Raw genomic sequence first — 13,517 nt, 5'->3', positions numbered from 1 at the left:
ACGGGAACTCCTGGAGGTATTTTTTGATGCAGGGAAATGCTTTTGTATTATTTATTGACAGTTTCCTCCCCACCACTTCCCCTCGTCTCTCCTTCCACAGCTCCTGTTAATCCAAAATTAGATTTCCTGTACCGTTACTCTACTTTCCTTAACTTTTCTGTTTCCAATACTTTTCGTTTTTCTGTTTTGTTTTGTGATCCACTTTCAAGAGATTTCTTTCAACATTGCCTTTCAATCCTTTCACACACAAAAAATTTATTTGGCTCTTACAGTTTTAATTTCCAATGGGTCTTCCCCACCTCCCCTAGTTTTTCCCTTCTTTTTTATAGCCTCCTGTTCTTGTTTTATGGATGTAGTGTGTTCTGTTGTCTCTTCCTTAACAGTTAGGCCCTGAAAAACTGATAGAAGCTTCTGTGTATACAGAGCTTAACTACAGAGCATTAAGATGACCTACCGACCTCTATTGGAAATACCCACAAATCCATGTTCATAAGTTTTTTTCTTGTGCTGTTCATCTTCTCTGGCAAAGAATCCACCAGTCTCCTTCCTGGAGGGTGTATATCCTGTTGCCTGCTTTCTGGAGCAGGTAGGAGAGGATGCCGGAGTTCCATCCTTCAGTACTTAACGCCCCTTATTTCCATCCTGTACCTGATCCTCATCTACTGCGTCTGCTGTCCCTAAGCCTAGATTCTCTGTGGTTTCTCTAGTAAATATGATTCTCTTTCCTGTGGGTTTTGGGGAAGGTAGTTCAGCTGGCTGGGCAGGGTGGGGATGGATATCTGGGAATCTCACTGCTCCTTATGGTAATTTCAAGTCGTTTCTGTTTCCAGCTTCCCTCCTCGCCCCCATGGCCCCCATCTTCCCCAGGACCTGGTGCTTCTAACTCCTGTGCTTTTCTGAATTCTTAGAGGCATTTGTTTCACCTTCCTCTGTCTGTTAAGTCATTTAATCCTACACCCACTTTCCCTCTTTGTGTATCATAATCTGAGATTAGAGCCAGATTATCCTAATGGATGGAGTCTGCATTTCTGTTCCTCATGCTCCTTATTTTTCAGGATTTTAAGGAGAAGAACAGAGAGCAAAATGCCTGTCTCTAGTATTCGAAGACATCGCTTGTCATGGTTAATTAGAATGAGAAACAGGGCATCATCTGCCATGTCATAAGGTTCTAATTGTGTCATAGGAATCCTGTCCAGCTCTGGGCCAGAAACAGCTTGTTTCCCCAACTACATCTTTAATTGTCCTCACTTCCTGGTGCACACCCATGGTAAATGGGCTTCTGCAGACAGTCTGAGATTTCCCTCATCGTCATTGCTAACTCGGTGCCACCCTAAAAGACATCTTTGTTTTTTTCCTAAATATTCCGTGTAAACCGAGTCCAGCCTCTTCTTCAGAACAAACAGAATGGATACCGTCTTAGAAACACACAAATGCTGAAGAGCTCCCATCATCACAGCCATTTATTTATTCATTTAGAATATATGTTTGGAACACCTGTAATGCAGTGAGCAAAACAGGCGCAATCTCTGCTGTTATGTAGCCCACATTTTTGTGGTGGGAGAAGGCCAGTAGACAGATACTATGTCAGACAGTAAGGAGTGCTGAAAAGAGCTCAGAGAATTAAGTCTCCCCATGTTGTTCCACCTTAGTCTCTCTCTCTCAAGAGAAGAAGTCCCGAGATGTTTTTGTTCAATATTAGGCAATTTTTATATATTTTTAGTAGGAAGTTAGTAACTATGCTTACTTGAAAAGTGGTCACATTTTAAATTCCATGATTGTGGGCCTTCCTTAAGCAAAATATAAACAAATCTCTTTTGTACCTAGAAATTGGATTTTTTTTTTTTCTTTTTATGGCTGCATCTGTGGCATATGGAAGTTCCCCGGCTAGGGGTTAAATCAGAGCTGCAGCTTCTGACCTGTGCCACAGTCACAACAACACCAGATCTGAGCCACATCTGTGACCTGTGCCTCAGCTTGCAGCATCCTTAACCCACTGAGCAAGGCCAGGAATGGAACCTGCATCCTCATGGACACTATGTCGGTTCTTAACCCACTGAGCCTTAACAGGAACTCTGGATATCTTTTAATTTATATTAAACATTATGTAATAAATGGCCCCTTAGATTAAAATTGATGTTTAGTTGAATATTTGGGAAATGATTAAAAAATTATAAGAAATTAGTGATTATTTACACTTAAGGATCATATTTAAAATTCCATGTTTATTTCTTCCTAAAGCAAACTATAAATACATCTTTTGTACCTAGAGATGGGCCGTTTTTAAGTTTACACTGAACATTGTAAAACAAATGATGCCCTATATTAAAATTGAATATTATCCCAGTAATTGCACCATATGTTACAGTTCACATATGCAAGTTTGTGCTATAGAATCATAGAGCATAAGCCAGGAGTCTTGCTTCCATCTGTAACAAACTGGTAGGCAGAAATTATCTTTCAAATTGGTATTTTGATGAAGTAAGCTCATATATGAGAATGAAAAGTATCCTTGAAAAACCTCTTGATTTGATAGACAAAGTTCTTATGTTGGTGCTTGTATGTCATTAATTATCATTGGTATTTCATAGTGTTCTTGCTGCTTCTCGTGCTGCTACATAATTGAGAACATTGAAGAGTTCTTGTCACAACTTTAGAGCAATTTTTTTTTAATTATATGGCTGCACTCACAACATATGAAAGTCCCCAGGCCAGAGACTGAATCCAAGCCACAGCTTCAACTTACACCACAGCTGCAACAACACCAGATCCTTCCAACCCATTGCACCAGGCCTGGGTTTGAGCCTGCACCTCCACAGTGACCTGAGCTGCTACAGTCAGATGCTTAGTCCACCACACCTCAGCAGGAACTCCTAGAGCAATTTAATTTATTGAAGAAACACTCTTCACTTGAAGTTGTTGCTAGGTCTATCTCCCTTAAAATATATTTCCAATTAATATTACTTAATTCTTCTAAAGTCAAATCACAGTAGAGGGTCTCAGAGATTTCATTCAGAGCTTTTCCTGGTTGTGTGATTTCAGCTGTAACAACCGTAGCATTTCCAGGCTTTCAGCCTGATACCACCAAGTGCTCATACAGACAGAATTCTCCAGACAGGGAGAAAGTAGCTTCCATTTACTCAGTGCTTATATGTGTTGAGCTTATTACTATTTATACTACATTTGTTATTTCATTTCTTCATTCTTATCTTCAGCCTGTGACATGGTCATTGTCATCCCATTTTACAGATGAGGAAACTGTGCTTCAGTGATGGTTAATTTTTCCCAAGTCATACTGTTAGTAAATGGCAGAGCTAGGACACAGATCAGCTCTTCACCCAATGAGCCTGGTCTCCTTATTCTTCCCATTCTACAGATAAGGAAACAGGGGCTCTGAGGTTTACATTAACTTGCTGAGATAACTAGTACATGACTGAAACCAAGATTTAAATTGAGGCAGGCAGTCTCCAGAGTCCCTGCTCTTAACCACTGTTTTAAAAAAAAACGAAAAACAAAAACAGTGTGACAGGAAGGATTTTTGTGTAGTGTTCTTTTGGAACTCTATCGATAATTGAATGTGGCCTCAAAAGCACGAAAATTACAATAAAGAAGCGTCTTTCAATCATTTTCCTGACCAAAAAATTCTTCCTCAGAAAATTTTATGCAACTAGAAGCTCTTTTCACACGAGATAAGTTGTCACTTAGTCCTTATGCTAAGACGTGAATACATCTGAAATACACTAATTAGAGAAACCAGCTCATTTTAAGAAGTGTCACAGAGACACAGAAAGCAAAGGTTTTTTCCCTGTGGAAATCTGTGTAATTAAAAAAACTGAAATGTCACCCCCACTAAGAGACCAGTTCTGTATTAAATCAGGGAGGTGTCAGATGATCATGGTTCCTGAGGTTGTTGCTGCTACTGGTAAAGCTATCAGCCAAAGTGATCATTTCAGTAATTCAGGAATGTGTGTTGGGCCTGATAAAAGACTAGAGCCACACACACACACACACACACACACACACACACACACTGGGAGAGAGAAAAACAAAAAATGACAATAAAAGATAAGATTTAGTTTGTGTTCCAATTGGCTATTTTTGAAAAGATTTACATTTTAGTGAGTTCCTCCGTGGCTCAGTGGGTTCAGGATCTGGCATCGTCACTGCTGCAACTTGGGTCACTACTATGGCGAGGGTTCGATCCCTGGCCAGGGAACTTCCATATGCCCCAGGCATGGCCAAAGAAAAAAAGAATAAAAACAAGATTTACATTTTGGGAGAAATGTGACGAAAACAAAACAACAAATAAGCTCTAGATGATATTTTGTAAAAGTTGTCTAGGGTTTTTTTTTTTCCTCTAAAAATTAATCCTGAAATTTTATAATGAGACCTAGATTTCATCTACATTCAAGGTACTGAATGTGGCAAATAACTTTGTCGATTTTGTGTTCTTTACCTGTCTCTTCCCCTGGAATGGGTTAGTGTTTAAATTACTTTAAATAAATAAATAATTGCCCACCACTCTGTCACCAGCTCCTAGCCCAAAGCTTAGTACATAAATATGTGTTAAATGAGTGGATAAATTGTATCTCTTCTCTGTACTGAAGCCAGAGTAATCCTTCTACTTAAACCTGTCAGTGGTTCCTCATTGCCCTTGAAGGGAATCCAAACTCTCTTCTTAAAACATCACATGTGTTATAACAAAGAGCCCTTACTTTTTATATCTAGGCCAGGGTTTTTTAGCCTCAGCACTGTTGATATTTTGAGCCAGATAATTCTTTGCAGGGTGTCCTGTTTATTGTTTTACGTGTAGACGTATCCCTGGCCTCTACCCACTTCCCAGCAGCAAGCATTCCCCGCACCCAGGTGTGATGACCGAAACTGTTCTCCACATGTTGCAAGTGTCCCCTGGGCAGCAGAGCCACCCCAGTTGAAAACCCTTGCTCTGTCTTATCTCCCACAGCTCCCCATCACTCACACTCTAGCCACACTGAACTGATTTCAGGGCCTTGAGAGTGTAAGCTGTGTCTTGCTTGAGGGCCTGTGCACATACTGCTTTCCTCTGCCTCAGACACGACTGCCTCTATTCACTCCTGATCCTTCAGATCTCAGCTTAAATTTTACTTCTAAGGGAATTCCCATTGTGGCTCAGCAGTAGTAAATCCAACTAGTATCCATGAGGATGTGGGTTCGATTCCTGGCTTCACTTAGTGGGTTAAGGATCCGGCATTGCCATGAGCTGTGGTGTAGGTCCCAGATGTGGCTTGGATCCCACGTTACTGTGGCTGTGGTATAGGCCAGCAGCTGCAGCTCCATTTGGACCCCTAGCTTGGAACCTCCATATGCCGCAGGTGCAGCCCTAAAAAGCAAAAAAAGAAAAAGAAAAAATTGTAAGAAGCCTTCTCTGACTCTCCTAAGTTACTTATTTGGATGCCCCATCTGTGTGTTGCACTCTCTTATATTTCCTCTCTTGTAGTGCTTTTCCCCTAGTTTTACCGAAGTATAATTGACATATAACATTGTGTTAAAGATGCACACATCATGATTGATAGGTGTAAATATTGTGAAATGATTACTGCAATGTTTAGTTAATACCCATCACCTCACAGTGACAGAATTTTTTCTTGTGATGAGAACTTTGAAGATCTACCCTCTTTGCCACTTTGAGATGTGCAGTATAGCCTTGTTAACTGGAGACGTTGTGTTGTACAGCATCACGGTAGTAACGATAATGCTGCAGACAGCAGCCACTGTGGGTGCTAAAAGTAATGGGCAAAAATTTGCGAAGCAGAATTGGCATTGTCTCGAAGTATCTTCCCCGAGATAGTGATTAACTACAAAGAGGAAGACAGTAACTTTACAGTAGGGAAACCTGGCAGAAACTTTGACCTTAGGCCAGGGATCAGGGTGAACATCACCAGCCACGGGATACGTCAAGGTCATAAACCCCATGACATTGTCCGCTGAGAATGACGCGACTTGCTTTTGGGATATTCTTGCCAAAAAGTCTCAATTAGGATATGAGGAAAACATCAGACAAGTACCCACTGACGGATATTCAACAAAATAACGGATCGGTACTCTTCCAAAGTGTCAAGGTCATGAATGATAAAGACTCGGGAGCTCTTACAGACTCCAGGAGTCTAAGAAATAACGACTAAATATAACTCAGGGTCCTGGATAGACTGCTGGAACAGAAAAAGGTTGCTAGTGAAAAATAACAAAATTTGAATAATGCCTCTAGTTAATAGTGTTATGTCAGTGTTATTTCCTGGTTTTGATAATTATGCTGTGATTATGTAAGATGTTAGGAAAACTGGGTGAGTGATATATGGAAACTCACATCTTTTTAACATTAGTTCAAAATCAAAAATTTTAAAAATAAATAAAAACCCTACTGCCAAAAAAAAAAAAAAAAGAGCTCCAAGATGGAAAGTTACTGAAGCCAAACCTCAGAGTAGTACCGGAGCTACTCTTAACTTCCATCCCACAATGAGGATTAGAGGCAGAGTTGAGGGGCAAGAGAACAGGGGGGGAGAGTAGCCACTAGGTCCCTGGGAAAGCCAGACTACCTGAGGTGTTGCAAGGGATGTGTGGAGTGGAAATCAATCAGGTGATGAGGAGACGTGGAATAGAATGTGAGGGCAGGAGTTCCCAAAGTGGCTCCGTGGTTAATGAATCCAACTGGGAACCATGAGGTTATAGGTTCAATCCCTGGCCTCGCTCAGTGGGTTAAGGATCCGGCGTTGCCGTGAGCTGTGGTGTAGGCCGAAGACGTGGCTGGGGTCCACATTGCTATGGCTGTGGTGTAGGCCGGCAGCTACAGCTCCGATTGGACCGTAGCCTGGGAACCTCCCTATGCCGCAGGTGCAGCCCTAGAAAAGACAAATAGACAAAAAAGAAAAAAAGAATGCGAGGGCAGACCTGAAAGAAGATCAGGGGGAACATGAGAATTTGAGTGATGCAAATGCCAGTCGTTATGTAAATGAAATGTTTAGGTCCAAGTGAATTTCAAATACTCAAAGCTGCCGTTTCCCTATATGAGATTATTTGCCGTAGGAATGAGCTTTTGGAGAGCGAAGGCCTGACAGTTTTGCTGCCACTCAATCATTTGATTGGGCCTTTGGTGAAGATTGTTATGCTTAGTTTTATCATTTCTTGTGTATAGCATGAAATCAAAACCTTTTTATATGCAAGGCTATACTGACTTCCAATCTTTTCTTTTTTTTTTTTGGAAGAGGTGATCTATATAGTGTGCAAACCTGTTCCCCCCCCCCTTTTTTTTCTTTCCTCACAGGGGTAATCTAAAAGTTACTCATTGTCTTCTTCAAAGAATTACTACAGTTCTGGTCATATCAGATGTATTTTGGATAGAATTGTTTTAATCGAAAGTTTAGGGATTTAACACACAGAAAACTTGAGATGGAGAAAAATTAATAACCTAAGAAAGGCATAGTGAAAAGGAAATTTCCACAAGTCATTATAAGAGACAAGAATTCACCAGGGAGAAAGGTTTTTTACCTGCTGATTTATTGGGGGTGGACTAATACTGAATCATTTCCAAGAACTTGGAATAATAGTGACTGAGCATCGGTGGCCGTCATGACTTCCTCAGACCTGTAGGGATCTAATACCCATCACTAAACACAGGTACAGTGAGAGACTGAAGGAAAAATCTACACGCCCAGGCTTGTTTCCTGTTTTTACATGCAGGAAAAGTTGTAGATAATGTCAGCAGACAATTTGGGGAAGTAGCACGTGTTTTTGACAGATTGTATGTGCATTTACATACTATGTAACTACTTGGAAATGTGTAGTAAATGGCCTATTTTGAGCCCAAGTACAGATTTCACGAAGATGCTGAATGGTCTTTCTGCCTGAATTCTGCAGAGGAATCAAGATTTTTTTTTTTTTTTTGTATTTGCAATGGCCTAAAAAATATTTAAAATTGAAAGTAAGGCAGGGCGTTCTCTTGTGGCCCAGCAGGTTAAGCATCTGATGTTGTCACTGCAACAGCTTGAGTTGCTGCTGTGGCATGAGTTCCATCCCTGGCCCAGGAACTTTCACGTGGTGGGGAAGCTGGCAGTGGGTGGAGGGCAGGCGGGGAGGGAGAGAGAGAAAGGCAGCCGCAGAAGGGGCAGCTTTAGCAATGATATTTGTTTGATAAAACCTCATTTAGCCAAGAGCACAGATGATTTTTAATGAAATAAGTAAAAGGAACCCTCTTCCTAAATTTCAGAATCTTTTTATCTTCAAACTTGTATCCCATTACTTTGGGTAAAGGGTAAGTTATAGCTGATTTGCCCTGCACTGCTTTGCCTCGGCATGTGAAATCAATTGAGGTAAAATATGATGAAGGTTCATATTGATTCAGAGGTTTGCTGTTTGCTTTTTATAAAGTGGAGATTTGTGTCCGTGTGGACATAACCACTGACATTCACTGTTCATTGAGAGGACAGATCAATTGCTGCCAGGTTTTCTCTTTGGGCTCCTTACGTTCTGTTTAAGATAGGTAATAAAGCAGTGATCAATCTGTCTGCAGGAAAGAGTGGAGATGTCTAAATAACAACGCATTTCCAGTGCTGCATTGTGCGCAGACATCATTGCTTCACTCACAAGCCCTTCCTCTCTTCAGCTTTCCTAGTAATATTTCCTATATTGTTCAGTTTTGTAATGCTTAATGAGAAGGATTTCGGGTGTTTTTTTAAAAAGTGACATCTGCAGCATTTCAGGAACTAGGATGACCCTACCACAGAGGAGGAGTGTTTTCAAAGCAGAGCACTTTAGAGGATGTCTCTGTTCTCTGAGAGAGGATTAGAGAGCTGAGGTCCCAGTGGTGTATCTGTGAATGGTCCCAGGGCAAATTTCCCATGCCTGGAGGCACAAAGCCAGGAGCCGGAAAGGAGAGAGTGTATAGAACCTTGCTGAGGACGGATAATGGGGAGGAAGAGGAGAAGGAAGGCAACGATGATGGTGATGGGGGCATCTGCTAGCAGACTGTGCGCTTACTCTGTTCTGAGCACCATGTCCAGTGCCTTCCATACATTCAAGCTGAACCTCCCCTGCAGTTCCCTGTTAGCTACGCAATCCCAACACTTTTGTTGGTGGTACTGAGTCAACAGAGTGGTCTAGATTAAACTCGCCCTCTGCACTGGCCTTGAGGAAAAGGGAACATCCAGAAGGGATGGAGTGAGCCCTGTGCAAGTTCAAACAAAAAACCAGAGCTTAGACTTTCAGCCCAGACCCCAGATGATATGAAGACTCATACATTGTCTCCATTCTTTGACTTTAACACCTCCATCTACCAAACTCTCACTCCTTTCCTTCTTCCTGTTATCTAATTCTGACTCTATCTCTGGGTGCTCAGAAAGTATTTAGTGATAATTCTTAAGTCTGATTCAGGGAGGGGGGGTCCTTTTATGGCCACACCTGCAGCATATGAAGATTCCTAGCCTAGGAGTGGAGTCAGAGATGCCTGTGCCACAGCAACACCAGATCCTAGCCACATCCGTGACTTAACGCCGCAGCTTATTGGCAACGCTGGATCCTTAACCCACCAAGCAGATGCCAGGCATCCAACCCACATCCTCATGGGTATTAGTTAGGTTCTTAACCCACTGAGCCACAATGGGAACTCTTGAATTATTTTATTTTTTATAAGGCTGTTTATCACAATTATATTTTTTTAAATGATGGATCATAAGCATATGTTTGTTGAGTCTAACCTATGTACTTCTGTGATTATTTTATTCCTAATGCTTTGTCGTAAGATCAGACTCTTTCCTGCACAACTCTATGCTGAATAAGTATTAGAGAGGTTAATGTAAATCTTTATTCTTAGACCTGCTTCCTATTTCTTATACTCCAGAGGGAAGACTCAATTTGTACTTATAAATTTTAATTATGAATTATTATCATATGTATACAAGAGAAATACTGTGTCAAACTTCTGATCTTAGATAAACCAGACAGTTTTTAAGCTAGGAGCTTTTATTTTTACCTGAAAAAGTTGAGAGATGGGAGACAGACAACAGTGTTGATGACAGTACAATAACCATGACTGTTGCTCTTGTTCCTGATAAACCTGCCTGCATTCTTATCTTTCTTTTGTAGGTGGTGGCCTATCACTATTGCCAAGCGGATAATGCCTACACCTGCCTGGTGCCAGAATTCGTCCACAATGTTGCTGCACTGCTCTGCCGCTCACCTCAGCTGGCGGCGTATCGGGAGCAGCTCCTCCGGGAGCCCCACCTACAGAGCATGTTGAGCCTTCGGTCCTGTGTTCAAGACCCCATGGCCTCCTTCCGGAGGGGAGTCCTAGAGCCCCTGGAGAATCTTCACAAAGGTATAGATGAGGTGCAAAGAAGGTACAAGGTAGTGGTTTGGGAGTCCAAGTTCACCTGGGGCACGCTGTAGGGATTTTTTTTTTTTTTTTTTTTTTTTTTTGCTCTTCTTAGGGCTGCACATACAGCATGTGGAAGTTCCCAAGCTAGAGGTCCAGTCGAAGCTACAGCTGCCAGCCTACACCACAGCCACAGCAACACCGGATCCAAGCCATGTCTGTGACCTACACCACAGCTAACAGCCAACACCAGATCCTTAACCCACTGAGTGAGGTCAGGGATCAAACCCATGTCCTCATGGATACTAGTCGGATTTGTTACTGCTGAGCCACACTAGGAACCCCAGGAATTATTCTTTTTATCAGATTGCTAGCACCAAATTTTCCATAGGTGATGTCCTGTAGGATACAGTTAACAAATAAAAGGTGTTACTTGAAAAAATTAAAATTCCCCCAGGAATTGCTACTTCCTCCTTTCTTTGTAAAAATTCTCATTCACCTTTCCAAATATAATGCATTTTTCTTAAACAAAAGATAGTAGAGCTTCCAGCCCTTTCTGTGGACTCTAACTCATTGTCATGAAGTTTCTATGGTTAGAAAGCACCTCAGTCTTTACATTTGCTTTTTTTTCCCCCCACTTCCCAGTCAGGTAAAATGAAATGCCATGCAGGGTTGCTTAACTCTGCGTTTATACTCAATATTACTTAACTGTCCACTGAAAGATACTAAGATATTTTTAAGAAGTGGGAGAAAATGAAATGGAATCCATCTCCCACTCATGCTCATGTCTTTCCTCCCTTTCAACTCTGCAACACTCGTGTCGACCGTGGCCTCAGTCAGCCTCCTTCACCCATCCCTCTGCCCCGTACCCCTCACCATGTTTTGTCGGTGCTGGAAGCTGAAGGAAAGGATCTGAGCATGAGATTCCTCAGCCATCCTATTGATTGCTGAGAGTCTTCTATACTCTTCTAGAGAGTTTCAGAGGTACTCATGAGGAAAAGTCATTATAATTTACACTCCCCTACCCCTGACTTCAGTTGTGTCCAATTCCATGCTGATTATTTGGCCATCAGATTTTTCTTCTCAACTCTTTTGATCTTTGTCTGTATCTCTAGTACCTGTTAGGTTTACCATACCCTAGACTTTTTTAAACACTGGAATTTCTCCACAAGTATTCTAAGCATATTTTCTGTCCATTCAGTCAGTCTTTAAGTCCTGTTAATTCCACCTTCTTAATGTTTCTTGCATCCCTTAATATCAGAATCATTCCTACCATTGTCACCCAAAAGGCTGCTCAGCTGCCTGTGACACCATATCTGTGTTGCTACCTTCCTGGTCTTCACTGGTTTTCTGGTCTGGTGCTTCTTTCACATCATAACACACTTGGAAAATTATTAAAATTTGTATAGCACACTGGAATTAAAAAACCTTGACTCCTCATGGCTGAACATGACTGGCCCTGTGGCCACAGCTATACCAAGCCCTCGATTCCCTGAGGGCTGAAGGGATTCATGTTAGATGCACCTTTAACCCAGTCTGGCACACCTGGTGAGTGGTCGCTGCCCATCTCTCCAGACTTTGTGTGCTGCCTCCAGATAAAGCTGCATAAAGCATTGCTCGTATCCCTAAATGTTCCTGTTCAGAAACCTCTCATGACTCCCTGTTATCTCACTGAATTAACTTTCAGCTCCTTAGTCTGTCATTTAAGGTTACTTAATGGCTTGGATCCAACCTACTTTCCAGCCTTATTATCCACTTCTATCCTTATGAAGCCTGTGTTTCCACTGGTCCTTAAATACTCCCGTACATTTTCCTGCCTGCATACATTTGCTCATTGTTTCCTTTTCCTGATAATGCCTTCTTCTCACATCTCTGCCTGTCAGAATGCTACCCATCTTTCAAGGACCAGCTTAAATGCCACCTCATTCATGAAATACCTCCTGATCCACCTGCCCCCTCCAGTAATTTCCAGTATCCTTCCAAATTGACATGAGGGTTTTTTAAAATAGATCTCACTTATGGCACTTCATACATTACTATATATATAATAAGAATTTAAATTTTTGTTACTAATATTTGTTGAACATTTATTATGTGTCAGATATTATACTTTGTGCCTTATAAGAATTAGTTATTTCTGTACTTATCCCTTTGACTAAATCGTATGCTATTAAAGTTAGAAACGTTTAGAACAGAACAGTTCCCATTGTGGCACAGAAACAAATCCAGCTAGTATCCATGAAGAAGTGGATTTGATCCCTGCCCTCGCACAGTGGGTTAAGGATCCAGCATTGCCCTGAGCTGTGGTGTTGGTCGCAGCTCAGATCCAGCGTTGCTGTGGCTATAGCATAGGCCAGCAGCTGTAGCTGTGATTCAACCCTTAGCCTGGGAACTTCCATGTGCCATGGAAGCAGCCCTATAAAAAGGGGAAAAAAAAAAAACTAATAGAACTAAAGAGCTAAATAGGCAAATACTCGTGCTGGAGATTTTAACACCTCTTTCTCAGTGATTGTTAGAACAATTAGAACAAGTAGACAAAAAATAGCATGTAGAAGACTTGAATAACACTGTCAACCAACTTGATCCAGTTAACACTTATGATTTTTTTAATTTAAGTGCAGTGATTTACAGTGCCAACTGACATTTTAAAAATATTGCCCTTGATTACTCACAGGAAAAAAAAAGAAAAAAATACTACCCAGTAACTGTACAACGTACATTGTTTTCAAGTGCATGTGGACCATACTTTGGGCTATAAAATGTATCTGAAATTTCCAAAAAATTAAAATCTTACAGAAAATGTTCTCTGAGATAATGGAATATCTCACAATATCCCCAAGTATTTAGGAATTTAGTGACACACTTCTAAGTAACTCATGAGACAAAGAAGAAATCACAAAGGATATTATAAAATACTTCAAACTGAATAACATAAAATCAGCGGTTGAGTTTCTAACTTAATAAACCAGAAAAAAATGAGCAAAATAAACCCAGAATAAACAGAAAGAAGAAAATAATAAAAATCAAGAGCAGCCATCAGTGAAATTAAAAAAAGTTAAAATGCATAAATCCCTAGCAAGATTGATCAAGAAAAGGAGAGAAAAACACAAATCAACATCAAGCATGAAAGAGGAGATAGCACTACAGTTCCTACAGACATTAAAAGAAAAATAAGAGA

At 41.0% G+C, this 13,517-nt stretch overlaps 1 protein-coding gene across 19 annotated transcripts in view; it reads left to right on the top strand.

The window, feature by feature from the left end:
• The window catches only part of TANC2 (tetratricopeptide repeat, ankyrin repeat and coiled-coil containing 2), a 365,248-nt gene that overhangs the window by 270,549 nt on the left and 81,182 nt on the right, over positions 1–13,517 (top strand). For all 19 annotated transcript variants that reach the window (XM_021068126.1, XM_021068124.1, XM_021068122.1 and 16 more), the window contains one exon: positions 10,111–10,342. In XM_021068126.1, the coding sequence (XP_020923785.1) occupies positions 10,111–10,342 (232 nt within the window). The remainder of the gene's footprint in view (positions 1–10,110; positions 10,343–13,517) is intronic.

This window comes from Sus scrofa, chromosome 12, assembly GCF_000003025.6.
Source record: "Sus scrofa isolate TJ Tabasco breed Duroc chromosome 12, Sscrofa11.1, whole genome shotgun sequence".
NCBI classification, from domain to species: domain Eukaryota; kingdom Metazoa; phylum Chordata; class Mammalia; order Artiodactyla; family Suidae; genus Sus; species Sus scrofa.
This window is presented reverse-complemented; position numbering and strand designations above follow the sequence as displayed.